Source organism: Haplochromis burtoni, unplaced genomic scaffold (assembly GCF_018398535.1).
Source record: "Haplochromis burtoni strain Fernald_Lab_line unplaced genomic scaffold, NCSU_Asbu1 Contig_106, whole genome shotgun sequence".
NCBI classification, from domain to species: domain Eukaryota; kingdom Metazoa; phylum Chordata; class Actinopteri; order Cichliformes; family Cichlidae; genus Haplochromis; species Haplochromis burtoni.
In genome coordinates this window covers 821,921-838,009 of record NW_024582467.1, presented here as the reverse complement: position 1 = coordinate 838,009, position 16,089 = coordinate 821,921, and the positions used below count along the sequence as shown (strand labels likewise).

General features: G+C 39.9%; 1 protein-coding gene and 1 long non-coding RNA gene across 6 annotated transcripts in view; one reads left to right on the top strand and one right to left on the bottom strand.

Moving 5' to 3' along the window:
* LOC102311187 overlaps positions 1-14,848 on the top strand; it is a 24,908-nt gene extending 10,060 nt beyond the window's left edge. Inside the window, exons 4-6 of one of the 3 annotated variants that reach the window (XR_316625.3) lie at positions 8,619-8,688; positions 8,925-9,063; positions 12,517-14,848. This is a non-coding gene — a long non-coding RNA (uncharacterized LOC102311187). Of the gene's footprint in view, positions 1-6,904; positions 9,064-12,516 lie in introns of all 3 variants that reach the window. The other 2 variants (XR_006054674.1, XR_006054672.1) reach the window with 2 other exon arrangements.
* The window catches only part of atrnl1a (attractin-like 1a), a 312,323-nt gene that overhangs the window by 2,553 nt on the left and 293,681 nt on the right, over positions 1-16,089 (bottom strand). For all 3 annotated transcript variants that reach the window (XM_005935428.3, XM_005935430.3, XM_005935432.3), the window contains one exon: positions 14,845-14,959. In XM_005935428.3, coding sequence (XP_005935490.1) covers positions 14,845-14,959 — 115 coding nt within the window. The remainder of the gene's footprint in view (positions 1-14,844; positions 14,960-16,089) is intronic.

The window sequence follows — 16,089 nt, the reverse complement described above, 5'->3', positions numbered from 1 at the left end:
AAAAAAAAAAAAAAAAAAAAGGATCTAAATTTGTACCTTCTATTTTTATAGTCATTAGAAAAGCAAGTCCCTGTTTGTATCTTTTGAGTTTGATCAGAGAAGTGCTATTTTATCCTCGTTTGGACTTTCATATATTCACAGTCGCACTGACAGAAAGGCAGAAGGCCAAGCTAAAGGTAGCACAGCTGAAGATGTCGAAATGACCAGAATGGACAAGAACAGAAGTGGGTATATCAGCGAGACAGCTCAAGTCAAGTGTTTTGGAAATGGTTTGGGCATGAGGGTGGGTTTGCACAGGAGGGATAATAGTTATATTGGACAAAAGATGTTGAATGGATGCAGTGAAGGAGGATGTGCAGAGGCTTGGTGTAACAGAGAAGGATGCTACAGATACGATTAGATGGAAATAGATGCTGTGGTGACCCCCAAAGTGAAAGGAGGACTGTGATTTATTTCTTTTATCTAATAATGTTAATAAAGCTTCTTTCTGGCCACAGCAGATGAATCTGCATATTATTCTGCAAATTTCTATGCCAGAAGTACTTCCTGATGCAACCCTCTCAGGGATGATTTCCAGTAATGTTAATATTAAACTATTACTGATGGTAAAAATAAACAATAGGACAGATGAAAGTAAAGAGGCTGTGCCAGATTTACTAGATGGGGCAAATTGGCATGTGAGCACAATCTAGAAATAGTAATGATAGTTGTGGTTAGTTTTGCAGGTAATTTACAAAAGTTTTGCTGTTTTCAAAATAAAGTCAGAGTTCATTTCAATGTAACTGCCAAGACCTGTGCAATTTAGGTCACAAACTAAGAGATGATATTCAGCTGCAGGTAATTTACTAACAAGAAAGGCACAGCTTGTTAATTGTAATCAGTAACATATAAATATAGGTCATACGTATGTTGCATGTAGGCCTACATTTAATGTAATTAAATGTAGCCTGGCAGAGAGAGTCGTTTTAATGAACACCGGCTTCAGTAATTGAAAATATCTGATAAATGTTGGCACAATTATGTAAATTGTGTGGCACAAATGTTAGTAAATCAATTTGTATGCTTAAGTTAAATATTCTCCATCTTATATTTTGTGCATTGAGGAAGGAACCTGATGCGTTTGACAGAGGGTCCATCACTGCACTCTGTTTGTAAATATAGAACGATATCTAATGCTAGTTGGTGCTGGTGGTACGAGTTAGTGAATCTGGCCCTATGGGAGAAAACATCAAGGTGAAATTCCTTAGCATGTGGCGATGCATCATCTTTTCAATAGGCACCTCTTCACAACATCTTTCTGAACTCAGTAGGAGGCAGCGGGGATAGCGCTCAGGTCAGTGAAGTATATCTTCCCGCCATTGTGTCTCTTTTCCTTCTTTTCCCTCTGTCTCCCTCTCACCATCCATCAGGATGTCACACCTCTAAAAACATCTTCTGTGAGTGAAGTTTGCCTCGGTTTCCACAGCAGGGCTTACAGACATCAGGATGGATGCACCAAGCATCAGATGCCTCGGAGCATTGTGTTAGTTTGGCAGTTGTACTGTTAATGTGGTTTTAGAGTCATGGCAGCTTTGTCAATACAGCCAGTCCTCTCCCTGCCGACAACCGTGGGCCTGACAATGCATGGTCATTACGACAAGTGCTCAATCTGCCGGCATGCAGGAGCCAAATAAACAAAACAGGCAAATAGCAAAAGGAATCTGCCGTGCTCTTGATATGATTTGGATGCAGGATGTTTTCAGCATTTCACACTCAAGTGATTCTTGGGATATTTTTTTTTTCTCCAGTGGGTGGAAAGGGGAAAGCCGATTACACAGTGCGTGACAGTGTGTACATGACTCTGCAAGTTTATGCATTTAAGTGTGCATTCACCTGTGCACAGTATTATGAGTATTTTGCAAGTTCTGACACAGGCAAACATGGCAGCGAGCGGTAATGTGCTCTGTTCTTCCAAAAAACATTGGAGGCAGATGATCAGCTAGCAGCACATGGTGTGTCGGAATATGGTTCATTACGGCTCTTTGTTTTTTGTTGGCAATAGTTTCATAGGTATGCTTGTTTGGCGACCATACATACAGGATTTGGCTTTTCTTGGACTTTTGGTAATTTGTAATTTGCTTTAAACTCCAGCAAGGATTGTTGCAGATTCTCTGCATGTCTGTGAAGTAAATACACGCCCATGCTATTGCTGTATTGCTTGTATGCTTATTCTATGCAGTGCCACTGGTAACGCTGAGCTGTGTGCTTGGATTTTCCTCTTTTTCTTAAATTGGAATTTTAAAACAATATTTATTGAATATAGTAAAGACAGATTCCAGTATTCTTTAATTTATTTAAATCTGAGAAGTCTTTAAGCTCAACAAAAGAGCTTAAACAACTCCTTTCACATCCTTTAAGGCTTCATATACTTTAGATTGTTGGGACAGCAAAAAGACATATTTATTGCATTAACCTCCTACGACCTGGCATCCACATATGTGGACATCACATTTTGAGTTATTCAGACCAAAATACTCTACAAGGGCCTGATATCGAGGGGTGGGTTTTGATTATTGATTAAAATCGATTCTGGCTTGGATAACGTGATATCGATTCATTAAAATCCTGAATCGATTTTTCAATATAAATTTATTTTGCCCCAAACACCAGAGTCTCAGGTTAAACCTCACAAAATTTCAACAACCACCAAACAGCTAAAACAGTAAATGATAGCAGGAACCCGGATTCTGCACAAAGACGTAAACACAAAGCGCGGACCCGCCGACGCATCAGAATCAGTGACATGTCGCATTTCTCACCCGAAGGCACGGACACGGTCGGGGCTGAAAGCCGACAGCTCACTGATTCTGATGTCTCGGCGGGTTCGCGCTTTGTGTTGATGCCCTTTTTGCGCTGATTCTAAAGCTGCAGGTTTTATCTCTCTCCAAACAATATTGACTGCAAAAGAAGATCCAAACTACGCTTCACATAAACATCGTCATGAATTCCCTCTGACTTTTGCTGTTTTGCTTCCACCACGATAAAAATCACACTTCATGCACAGCTCTCTCTCTGTGTACTTCAAGAACAGTTTCCCGTCTAAAAATCTCTGTTTTCTGCACAAGTTGCACAAGTCTACCGTTGTTTACAGCGCTATCGGCCGCTGGTTTTTTTTTTTTCTTCTTTTACTTACTTCCGAAAAGAAAGCCTAATTTCTGCTGTTCAATACTGAACAAATTTAAACTTTAAACTAGGCAAAATTGCAAAACTCTTAGGCGTGTCTCTAATCAAACCTCTGTAACTTTGCTCTGCTTCACTTCAGCAGCAGGTCATGTTCATATGTTGATTAAGGGTTTTCTTTCGTTTTTGATCTACTGCAGAATATTTTTATAAAATCCCAGGCCAGGAAAATCACCTCAGTTAGTTTTATCCTCAGTTACTTTGACACAAAGGCATTTGATAAAATCTGGCAAGTGTCAGCTTTCTTTTTATAGATATAAAAATATGGAAATGTAATGCTGCATGAACTGAATTATAATATTTCTGACTGTCTAAGGCAAAATTTCCCCGATTCGAATAGATTCTAGAAATCAGTGACGATACCCAACCCTACTGATATCCACTTATGAGGACATTATACTGCCACTGTTCTATTGAAATTTTAAACAAATGTCCTCATATATGGCTCTCATTTTTCTTAGAAACAAAAATCAGGTAGAAAAAAAAAAATCTGGTAATTCTTTCTTTTTACATTCATCGGGTCCCAATATGCCCAAATATCAAAGAGAAATTAAAAATGCATGCCGTGGAAGAGTTCGGGTCTTAGGAGGTTAAATTAAATTCCCCTCAATGAGAAGAGAAAAGAAACTTGAGGGTTTAGAAGTGTTTGATAAATAATCAAATGAAAAACATGAGCACAACAGATAATAAGCGGCATTTCTCACATTTCCTAAATCTGCTGTCACAGGTTTGTTACCTGGTTGTTTGCAACTTATTTGCTTACCACAAGAACTTTATAAAAAGACACACGCAGCAGGAATGTAATGTTTCTGTGGAACATTGATCCATTTTCATTTACCTACATACATGCACTGCATCTGCACATTATCAAACACATGGCCTCACAATGAAAGATCACACAGAGTGAAAAAGCAAACCGAATTAATTTTCTAACGTGATATCTGAATATTCCTCCATCAAAAAAGCTTTCACCTCTGACAAATTGCCATCATAATTGTGTTGATTTTTCCAGGTGAACACACACATCTCCATTTGCAAAATTAAATTGGTCAAAAGTAATCAAATTATGCTGCAGGTGAGTGCAAGTGCTCATTTGCTGCCGTGGTAACCGAGCACATTAACGTGATTGTTTTGTCAGGTGAGTTGACGCATCATTAACCCCCCCACCCCACCTCACCCCCCTAACATGCACAGACCCCTCCAACTCCTGATGTACTAATAGGGTCATTAGCAGGAGACAAAATTCCCCAGGAACACATATCGACACAGGCCCGATGTGGAAAACTGGGACTGCAGCTGGAAAACATCTGTGACAGGCGGAGCCTGCTTGCTAACCTGGTCACAAAACTCACAGTGAGGCCCTCCTATATAAGAAACATCAAAGCTTGGTTTTGTGTTTCCCCTTGAATGAAAGTGGGAAGCGTGCTGAGGATGCAGAGCAGTGGTAAACAGAAGAACAGAGCTATCAGCATTCAATGAAGCCAACGTAAATTAAAGTCAGTCAAACAGCAACATACTGATATTCAAATATTAATAGATCCACGAAACAGATTTCAGTAAACATGACACATAGCTACAGTGGCTTTGAAGTACACATGTTGGGATTCAGGTATCTAGGATGCTTTACATTAATAGTACATGACAGCATTTGGTGGAGGATTTCTTCACGCCTGCTTAGAGATCTGAAGTGCACAAATTTACATTTAAATATCTCTAAGTGTATTAGAGCCAAGAGGACAAAAAGGCAGAACAGTATGCCCAACAGTAAAACAAAACCAAAACCATGTGTCTTTAAAGTTGAAAAGCAGTCATTTTAGTGGCTACATGAATTCAAGCAGTGGTGCTCATTGGGGAGCTGACTTTGCCTCGAATTTCCTTTGCTGCGTTTGTCTTTTAAATGTATCTGATAAAATTGTAAAGTCAGCAAGACCTTGAGTCTCTTACTTGATCCGTATACACTTCTAAAATGATGTCCATCAATTTAATAGTACGCCCGCATTTTGGAACAAAACAAACGGCAAGTGGCAAAGGAAAAACAAGATAAGGGTTAAGACTTCATCATTCAAACCTGCACAATAAATACAGGAGTTGTTTGTGTGTAAATGCCACACAATGGGTAAAAGTCAACAAGCAGACAGATGGAGGAGTGGGGGGTGACAGGAGGGCGTATCCCAGTGGGTTAGATGGTTTCAAAGATGGAGAGGATCAAAGTATTGGAGATCCATTCTGGGTCAATGGAGCTGAGTTTCCAAGCTTTGCCCTCCAGTTCCTGTCATGCAGCTCTCAAGTCTGACACTCAGAGGGTGACAGTGGGGTGTAGGGAGGAGGGTTTGAAGAGGTCAACTCACAGAGTGGAAGAAAAGGACAATACAGCTACAGCAATCCTTTTAGGACACGCAGTCTGCTTATAAAAATTCATGTTGAGAAATGTGCTTATTTATAATAGCCAGACAGTTAAATGAGGTCGATAGAAATTTAATCATTGGGTATAGAATAAGATCCAAGAAGTATTTTGTCTCTCTCTTTAAAAATCTTTAAGAACAATTAGCATTGAAGCCCAAAACACAGAGAGCTCACTTTTCTCTCTTAAATCTATTTTCATAAGAACAGCATGTAAATTAAAAATAAATAAAAGTTGGCTTAATATTTATTTTTCTATTCTGTCCTTTTGGTGCTAATGTTTAGTCACAACTTTAAACGGTAAAGCTTACTTGGTTTTGGGTCTCACACCCTCCCGCCTAATAAAGGAGACATGGAAATGTGTTTAATTTAATCTCGCTTTAATCAGGCATCAATTTTATTCATTGAAGGCTGTTAGTGATAAATAGCATACCATTCTAACTGATCAATTTTCTAATCTCTTCTCTATTAGCTGTAGTTTGAGCAATGTAAAAGAGACTTGGCAGCAGATGAGGATCAAGCATATAAACGTTGATACATTTTCTGCATTGCCAACTGAAAACAGGAAGATTTCTATAATAGTGTGATACACAGTTTGCACTGCTGTGACTGTAAAGCTCTGCTCCATTCAGTGGTGATAGTAAAACCACTGGGGCGATCGTGGCTCAAGAGTTGGGAGTTCGCCTTGTAATCGGAAGGTTGCCGGTTCGACCCCCGGCTTGGACAGTCTCGGTCGTTGTGTCCTTGGGCAAGACACTTCACCCGTTGCCTACTGGTGGTGGTCAGAGGGCCCGGTGGCGCCAGTGTCCGGCAGCCTCGCCTCTGTCAGTGCGCCCCAGGGTGGCTGTGGCTACAATGTAGCTGCCATCACCAGTGTGTGAATGTGTGGATGACTGGATATGTAAAGCACTTTGGGGTCCTTAGGGACTAGTAAAAGCGCTATATAAATACAGGCCATTTACCATTTTACCATTTAAAATACAGTGTCACATTGCATGACTGAGTCGAACTGTCAGAGAGACGGCCCAGTATTTGACTCCAGGATACTTTGGTATGCAGATGAGTTTAAGGTGAATGCAAAGTGTACCCGATCCAGTAACTACAAAACAAGTCTAAATCATTACCCTCGACAGTTTTTCATATGGCTTTGTTCAACAAACGTATCTTTTATAGCCAAAAAGCTCCACTTTGGTCACATCTGTCCAAAGGACATTGTTCCAGAGCTTTTGTGGTTTCTTCAGATGCAACTTTGTAAAACTAAACTGTGCTCCTGTGTTCTTTCTAGAGAGAAGAGGCCTTCTCCTGGCATCCCTTCCTAAAAAGCCTTACTTGTCTTTTTCTAATTGTACTGTCATAAACCTTAACATTTAATAATCTCTGACCATTGTACACTCTGCTCTGGGGGTGAATTTGATGGGGCATCCATTACTGTAATGCAGTCCTGTGACAACATTCTTTACGAGATCATTGTATAAAACATATTCCTACAGCAAAGAGTCTATACAACACTTAACGCATAGTATAAATAAAAGAATCTGTGAAAACATGGCATTTCCTGTGGATTTTAAACCAAAGCTCTAAATCTGATCTGCTCCGTGCAGCTTATGTCTATTATGATCTAACCAGGTAAAGAGAGCCATCGTTGTGACACTAAAGACTTTGGCTTTAGGCTCAACAAAGCTTGTTAACCTATTCATTTTCTTTCTAGCATACCCCTCTGGTCTCACTCTATGAGCTGAGCTAATGTTACAAACATCTTGGCCTGTCAACACAAAAACAGTTTCAGCTGCATTTTGCACTTGTTGTTCTTACGTCTGACAGAACAAATGCATTCTTGTTTTCATCAGTCCAGCTGTCAGTATGTAACAGCTTGCATTGCTCTTTCTGTATATCCATGAACATAGCTTGAAAACACATTTCACATATTTATGTAGAAGCCTCTATTTGAGTATTTTTCACGGTATTATTTTTATTGGAGTTAGAAATGTACATATCAAGTCCCTGTACTGAGGAACACCCAGGGGATCATTTCCTGGTTTCACATACCCTAACATTGTGTAATTACTTAAAGAGACCCAAACCATTTTGGAGACTAGGCCCTAAAGATGTTGATTTCTGCTGTAAATGTTGGCATTTAAACAAAGGATTCAAGAATTTACGCACTTTTTTTTCCCCTCACTTTTGAAAGCAGTCTCAGAGGGTCCCTATCTAGACACAGTTTTAACAGGTAGCTATACATGTAGTAGAACGACATGAAAGTCGATCCATTGTTTTGGTCCTGAGGTAAAAAAACAGACAGTTGCTTTCCAATTTCATTGTTACTTCTAGAATTAAAAAGAAACTGCTGCTTAGCGGTTTTAAAATTGATTTTTAAAATATTTAAGTGTTCACAATGGAAATGCTAAAATGTTGTTTCCAAACAACAATTGTGCAAAGAGAGATGTTAGGCACATTCTGACCAGCTTTGTGGATCTACTAAGCTGTTCAATAAAGCTGCAGAATATTTCTATAAATCCTTTGTTTGCTCCCTGCACAATCATACTGCATCAAGGAGTAATATGGCAAACGAGGCTTAACTAAATTAGGAAAGTGTTTTATTAATGTGTCAACTCTTATCATTTTTTCCCATAGTGGTGTATTTTTGCCCTATTCAGGGATAATAAAGTTGAATTTTTCTTCCCTTTCGGGAGAGGGCCAACGTGAGAATGATAGAGCAAAATGAGCAAAAGATGCTTTCTCAAGAGAGGGAACAAGGCAAAGAGAAGCCTTTTAGAGGGGTTTGGCTTATCTCCCAAATCTCTCCCCAAGTTTGACCATCCATTCAACATGTGCTTTATGGAATGACAGAATTTCACTGTGGATACTGTCCACAAAAACCTGTGGAAGGTGCTGTGGATTTTGAACTTCTAGTGGCATTGTGATGTGCCAGGATTAAGATGCAGCTGAGGTGAGGAGGGTATCAGGGTTCATAAACTCAGAATCGCCTCTACTTTTTACAGATAATGTGGTTCTGATTTGCACTTCAGATCTGGAAATCTGCGAATGATGGTAAAATGGAACATGAGATGGGTAAGTAATACTGGTATGATACCAAATGATTTTCAAACATGAATCAGAAGGCAAGATTGTATTCCACTTTTCACGTTTAGTCATTACCTCTATATTATGACCAAGAGAATGAAAATGTACTTTATCTGAACTTCATTTTGGGTGTATCCAACTTTAGAGAGCACAACACAAAACTGCTGTCTGAGAAAATAGTCAGCTGTGGTACTTTTGGCATCTGTGCATGTTTTCCTGCAAAGCCCCTAGATCTAAACTCCAAACTCACTGGAGGATTACATGATGTATCTGGCTTGGGAATGCCTCAGGATGCTACACGAGAAGCCAAAAACATTGGTCACAATATCGTCTTAGACCTCTGCAATCATGACCTGACTTTGGGTAAGAAGATGATGATGGATGGATGGAACAAGTATGGATGGATGGATGCCTACAACATTTGTCTTACTGTGCAAATCTGTTTTTGTTAACAAAGAGGTGTTACCTTGGGCTCCGTTCTTAACAATTCTCTAACCACTGATGTATCGCCAATTTTCTACTTGTTTTCACACATAATTCATTTTAGAAACTTGGTTCTGCTTCTTATCAAAACTGTCTTTGAAGTCTTCCTTTCTCTCTTTGTCTGTCACATTGCTTTTTCTATTTTTACTCTTGAAAGACTTAACATCTTACAGTACCTGTATTTCTCTCTTTTTTCCCCTTTTCTCATATATTCAAGGGCCTAACTGTGCTGCTGAATAGGCAGATTAGTGCAGGAAAAGGCGGCTGTGAATAGTGCTGTGCTTCTGTTTCTATTGACCCACTATCTAAGCTCAGGAGAGCGCCTGAGAAGAAAATGTAGCCTACAGTCTGTCTTTCTCCATCCTGAACTCTGCTGCATTGAACTGAGAATAGTTGCACTCTGCTAAATCCACTAATATCATTGATAGAGCCGCTTTATGTACCAAATAATAAAAAAGTGGGAGGGGGGGGGAGACACCAGCTGCAGCACATGGAGCAGAAACGGGTAAAACTGACATGAGAAAGTTCAATTGAATTGGGATGCAGAGACGGAGAAGTGGTGGCTGGAGCCAAAAATACGATCTCTTGTTATTTTTTTCCATTCTCCCCTATGTCACCCATCCTGTCAGCCTTTTTCTCCTGCTCTGTCCATCATGTCAGGCCACTGTGACTTTGAATCAGTCAAACAGTCACACAGTGGTCAAGCTGTCGCGCTGAGCTCTTAGAGGCAGGCACCATGTGTTAGTTGTCCACTGCAATTTGGCTGACAACAGCTGTCAGCCGGTCTAACTGGAGTGGGTCGCCCGCTATTTACTTGACTTTTCAGGATTTCTGGTTGAATTATTGGACCAGAAAGTGAATCTATTATTAGAGAAATGGATTTGGTTTTACACAGTGATCTTTGTGTTATTTGCAATGTCACTGTATTTCTGTCTAGCTGGATCAAAATGAAGAAACAAGAGCTTGACACGGGAGCTTTTGGAGGCCTCTTCTGCTATCCAGAAAGGACGATTCACATGCAGAGGTTAGCTCATGCAGCATGATAAAAACTCACACCATCCTGTGATACATGGAGAGTGCAGTTACACTGTAGCGGTGCAGGAAAGTAGAACTGCTCTGCAGCTCATGCAGTGCAACATGTCACACTCTAAAACTCATCAGATTCCCAAATTACCTCTCCAAGCAGAAAGAGTAACTGCTTGGATTTAATCAGCGAAAAATGAGACTGCAGACTTGGACACTAGACTCACCAGGAAAGCAGGAGCTTTGCCTTTAGGCGTACGCTCTCTTTATCATAAGTTTAGCAGAACCCTGGGTAATGCTTGAACAATATGCCAGTTTATCTGTGCGCCATCTATTGCTTGCTTTGAAAGAGGGTGAAAACCAAATCAAATTCGGCTCAAATAAAGAAACCTCTTAGAACAGCGTAATGGCTTAATGCTTAAAATGCGCCATTTGTCGCGTAGTTGCTGCAGTATGCACCAGATGTGCTGCAGGTACAGTAAATGACGTTTTTCAACTTAGGGACTGATTGCAATTAAATGTCTTCTCTGCTGGAGTCTGGATAATGAAAAGTGAGACAATTACTTTTTCAAAAAAAAAAATCCACATATCAGCTTGGAATGACGTCTTTTGGTGATTTACAGAATATCTTTAGTTGAGTTGGAGGGTGATGTAGCTCTTCTCAGTAGGTGCTTTTTGATCAGTGTTTTTTGTGCTGATTATGTAAGACTAAGTGGATGCTGGACAGTAACTACATACCTTCCACTACATGGAAATCATGTAGATCGAAGGCATTTTTCTCTTGACATTTGCACTAACAGGAACTCTGAAGTGAAGTACTAGTTGCTGGGTAGTGGTTGGTAATGCAGTGTCACCTTGTTGTGGTCTTTTCATTTTTTTTCAGCCTCTTCCTTTTCTTTCTGTGCTTTTTGTGAAGTGTTCTCTATTTTGCTCTCACCTGTCAAAACTATAATTTCCTCTGGCTTTTTTAATAGACTTCAGGTTATTTAGTTGTGTTTTTTTAAAGGTTGATGTTAAGAGCTCTTGTTTTTGTTAGCGTTACGCCTTTTTGTCCATTTAATGACCAATTAGCATACACGTATCTACACCAGTTATAGTGCACCTACGTTATATTAAGCAAGATGAGTAAGACTACAAAAATGTAGCACCAAAAAGTAGAATGGTTCCCAGGTCCAGCAGTGTACACACAGGAAAAAAATACCAGGTACTACGTTGTACAGTTACTAGAATTATGGATAAGTTCCTGCAGGCTGAAAGAACCTGTGTGGAGGACATTTTTTATCCCCCGCCTTCGAAGAACAGTAATGGAACATTACAGAATAAGGAAAGAGTAAGCAGGATTTATTCTACTTTTTTTTTTTTTTTTCTTTACAGGAAGCTGAGAAACTGTGAGCTGTAAACATGGGGCTTCATTTTGTTTCCCATTGTTCTTTCCTGCTCTTACATGTAAAGGGTCAGTTAATGGTAACACCTCGAGGGAGCAGAGCAACGCAGGACAAGAAGAAAACAAAGATGATGCGAGCTAAAATGGGCACGCTCATCATAGATTCCTCTTGAAGTGTCTTTCACAGAGGGTGGGTGGAGCAAGCCTGCAGTGATTTCACCTTCATACATGCTAACATCAATGGGGGACTGCTGTCTGACCCTACACAAGAGCCTCTCTAGGGAGCATAAGGTTGGCAGGAGAGGAGCATGAGTGTATAGTAGGCGGGAAATTTGTTGTTACTGAAGCACTTTCATGTGGCGTTCTAAAAGTTGTGTTGATGTTCTACATTTCGTTTGTATTTCTGAATACTGTGATTGTCTGTGTGTGCTTATGTGGTAATCAGAGCAACAGTAACAATGTCAGACTTCAAACACTGGTAACAATAACTGCTGTTCCACTGTGATGAGAAAGGCCTAAACATTCTCCAGAGAGCAGCCTGACTGGAACAATGAGCCTCGTATTGCCCCTGGTGGGGCAAATTATTATTATTATTGTTGTTGTTGTTGTTGTTATTTATGGACTGGTTGGCTAAGATTAATGGCAGGAAATTGATGGATGGCCTAATGACACACAAAGGAGAAATTTAACATTTCTTGGCTACTTTCTGGTCCTCATTTTTTCATGAAACACTTGTGTTACCTTTAGTGTCTCTAGTTTCCTCTATAGTTAGCATAATTACTTCTGGGTCTTTAATGCTTTATTCCTTCCCCTGTGTTAGACTCCAGTGACTGTTGCTATGTTTTGCAGGATCTTTCAACCTTGAGAAAATGCTTTCTTGCAAAGTGGTCAATTTTCTGTCTGCTCTGTTTGTTTTCGTCATCAAGGTACTCATCGCATTGAAGGCAACACTTCCTGCCTGGAGGAGCAAAAGCCTCCGACACCAGCTTCAGTTACATACAGTCTACTTCAACCAAAAGGCTGTAGGGGGAAAGGAAAATACAAGGGGAGATTAAATATATATGCCTGAGCGAGAAAAGTATGAAAGGTTGACTGAGGTGGAAGATGAGCTGGAGAGAGAGAAGATTGACCTCATGCTGACAGTGCACATCCCTGCAAGCTTTGGTCAGGTCTCAAAGAAAGCACTGCTGTCTTTACACTGATTTCCACAGCTGTTTGGTGGTCGACTGGAGCGACCTGGGGATATCGCATGTCACCCGTCTATAGTGCAACATGAGCTCAGACAGCGGAAAGTCAGGATGTCTCATTGAGGGGAACAATTGATCCAACAGTAAGTGTTGGAGGAAAACCAGGCAGGTCTAACCACATCAGACCAACTTTAACATGCCATATGTCAAGAGTCTTTCTGAATAATTCATTATTCTTCACATACTGAAATTAAGGACATTTCAATATCTTGATTTAAAGAAAAAAAACATACATTTTGAACATTTTCTAGTAGATCAAACACTATCTCTAATGTGTGTGCGTCAGATACAAAGAGATACATGAAAGACAAGAAACATCTACAGCTCCACAGGAAGGGGAAAGGAACTGTGTTGGCTAAAGCTGGGACTCCAAGAGGAAATGAACAAGCGTGTTGCTGGTTATGTGATAAACAGTTGCTACAAATATCAACTCAACATGAAATTAGGTAAAGTCAACACATTTAAATTAGGTAGGACCGCAGGATTCCTGGATACTGGACAACAAAGGAGCTGCTTTTTTTTTTTAAGCCCGTCTTGTCTCGGATCTTTTGCTATCAGAATCATGATTTGAATGCACTTTTTATTTTGTTGTTCAACCCTATAAGATAAATTTTTACTTGGTCTCATTTTTTATCTGCCATTGCTTTGATCTTTTCCTGACTAAACCTTATTTGTGTTGCCATCATAATGGGAAAACTTAAGTCTAGGACACTTGAGGGTTTTAGATCTCTTTAGAAGTCTTGAAGCTATAGATGGGATTCTTAAAACCTGCTTAAGATTTTCTTGTGTTGCTATGTTATGAATGTCCTTAAGAAGTCCAAATATTAACAAAAGAACAACTTAAGAAAAAATTAATTAAATCCCAGATTTGTATTTTACTAAGTCAGTGGGTACACTTCGAATCCCGATTTACATGTGCTGAACTAAACACTATTGGATTGAGGAATAATGAAACGGCGCTGTTTCTCCCTTAATTGCCACAGATTGATGCAGAGCATAACCTGCACAGACTCTGCACACAGGATACTATGAGCCCTACCTCTAGGTTTACAGTTTCAACATTAAACTCAGTGTAAGTAGAACACATTTTTGCTCTGCCATGATTGAGCGTAAGATCAGGGATTGAAGATTTAACCTTTGGGCTATTAAATGACTTAGAAACAAACTACTAAGCTACCCTTCTGCTCTGCTCATGGCAGCAGTCTGTTCTAATGGTGGCAACCAAGAAACATCAAGACATCTTTTTGATGATGCCATTGATGCCATCACATTTTAGTGTTTATTCGGCTTTTGATTATAATGCCACAGCCTGTTCTACAAAAAAGCTGATGGGGAGCTGCTGCGAGGCACATATGAAGCACAGCTTGCTGCATCTGGATCTTTTTGAAACATCGTTCAGCTCACCTTGTAAAAGATCACATAATGGTGTGAATGCTTTCTGTGGCAGTAACAAAGGAATTCAGGTTTCAGAAACAGCTGTTAGTTTACAGCGGTGAGAATCAAACGAAAGCAGAGAAATAACCAGTGTGGGGCTTTGTATTTGTTATATTTGATCACGAAAAAGCAACATAGGTCGTTGGAGATGGATGTGTGGACATAAATACTGTGTTGATAGTTGCAACTACTGCAGCTGTTCTTTATGTACAACCTGCCTTCTAAAATTTGCCAGCACAAAATATGGCCAAGGCAGCAGTTTTTTGTTTATCTTATAGAGAAACTGTGTAAAACTTTAGTGGAGAATATATTGGAAGGAAAAAAACATGGAAATTACTACTCCACTACCCTCCTTAAACAAAGAAATAAAAAATAAAACCATGCACAACACTGCAGAAGTTTACTAGAAATTTGCAGTGATGTATGCAGAAGGTTCAGGTCCTTAAATAACACGTCACTGGCAGTTTCTTAGATAACATTGCAAATACCGCCCATCATTCTTAGAATTTCTCAATCTTTTGAACATAAAACATACTGTACTGCATATTGTCTATTACTGTCTAAGGATCTTACCAGACTGTCCAGGTGGAGGTATTCCAGATGGGATTCTGGGCAGGTACAGTAGCACTGTGAGAACACCTGCTCTGCTTCCCCAGCATGGCTCCATGGCTATGGGCTTCGGCACTGCCTACAAACAGAACACACAGACAGGGACAAAAAGGATCAACACATTAAGTATGCAACAAATAGGCAGTGGTGTGATTTGTATGTACACAGTACTCCTATAGGTTAACAGAACAGCAAGCCAGTCAATTCGAAGGATGTAGCAGACATCCTCAACTCAAGCTGTGCTGCCTAGATCCCTGCTGCCAACATCCCTATGAGCAAAGCTCCCAGCTGGGGGAAGCAGGCTGACTGGCAGCCTGTGGAGCTGCACCTGCTGTGCAGCTGATTTAGATGGAGACAGTCTTATCAGGCTCTCCAGGTGAGTGCACAGAAACAGGCGTTAAAATATCAGCTGCACTGCCCCTTCTGCTAATGCCTCGTGTTTTTCTACAAGCCCCAAACACAGACACAGATTTATATATAAAAAACAACAACTTTGCTTCCTCTGTTTCCATTGATCCATCCATCAAGCAAGCAATCCGTAATCATCAGTTAGTTCTGCATTCAAACAGGTGTTGCGATTGATTTTAAATTCCTGAACACAAACCTTTACCTTATTTAACCACATATGGTATAAAATGAAAGCTATGAAGTTTTAAAAAAATATAAGGACACCACATCATCCCTGTGCAGTCCCACTAGGACTCACTACATGTAGTTTTCCTTACTGTCTGTGTAATACCTAAATGTCTAATAGAGTTGTGTTTCCTTTCATCTGAATACACAACAAGGATAAGAGTCACTGATATATTGATCTGGTTTGACCCGCCTGCTGCACTGTACCACAGAGGTCACAGGGATGGACTCTGTGGGAAAGTGGCATGCTCACATATTGTATGCATAAATACATAATTTTCTTATTACAACTTTTTCTTTCAATTTATTGCCTTGTTTACCCTTTCTCTCTGCTTTTTCTGATCCATCCTCTTTTCCGTGTGGAAATCGGGAGACAAGAACATTCAGAGAATCTGCAAATGCAGTCTAGTTTTTGTGTTTTAATATACACTATTCTGTGTTGTTACTTTTAAAGAAAATTTAAACTGAAAAAATCAAAAAGAAAACTGAAATACAGTAGCAGTTTGATAAAACAAATGAAGACAATATATGTATGGTATACAACGCTGCCCTAGGGCGCTTCTGTCAGTGCGCCCC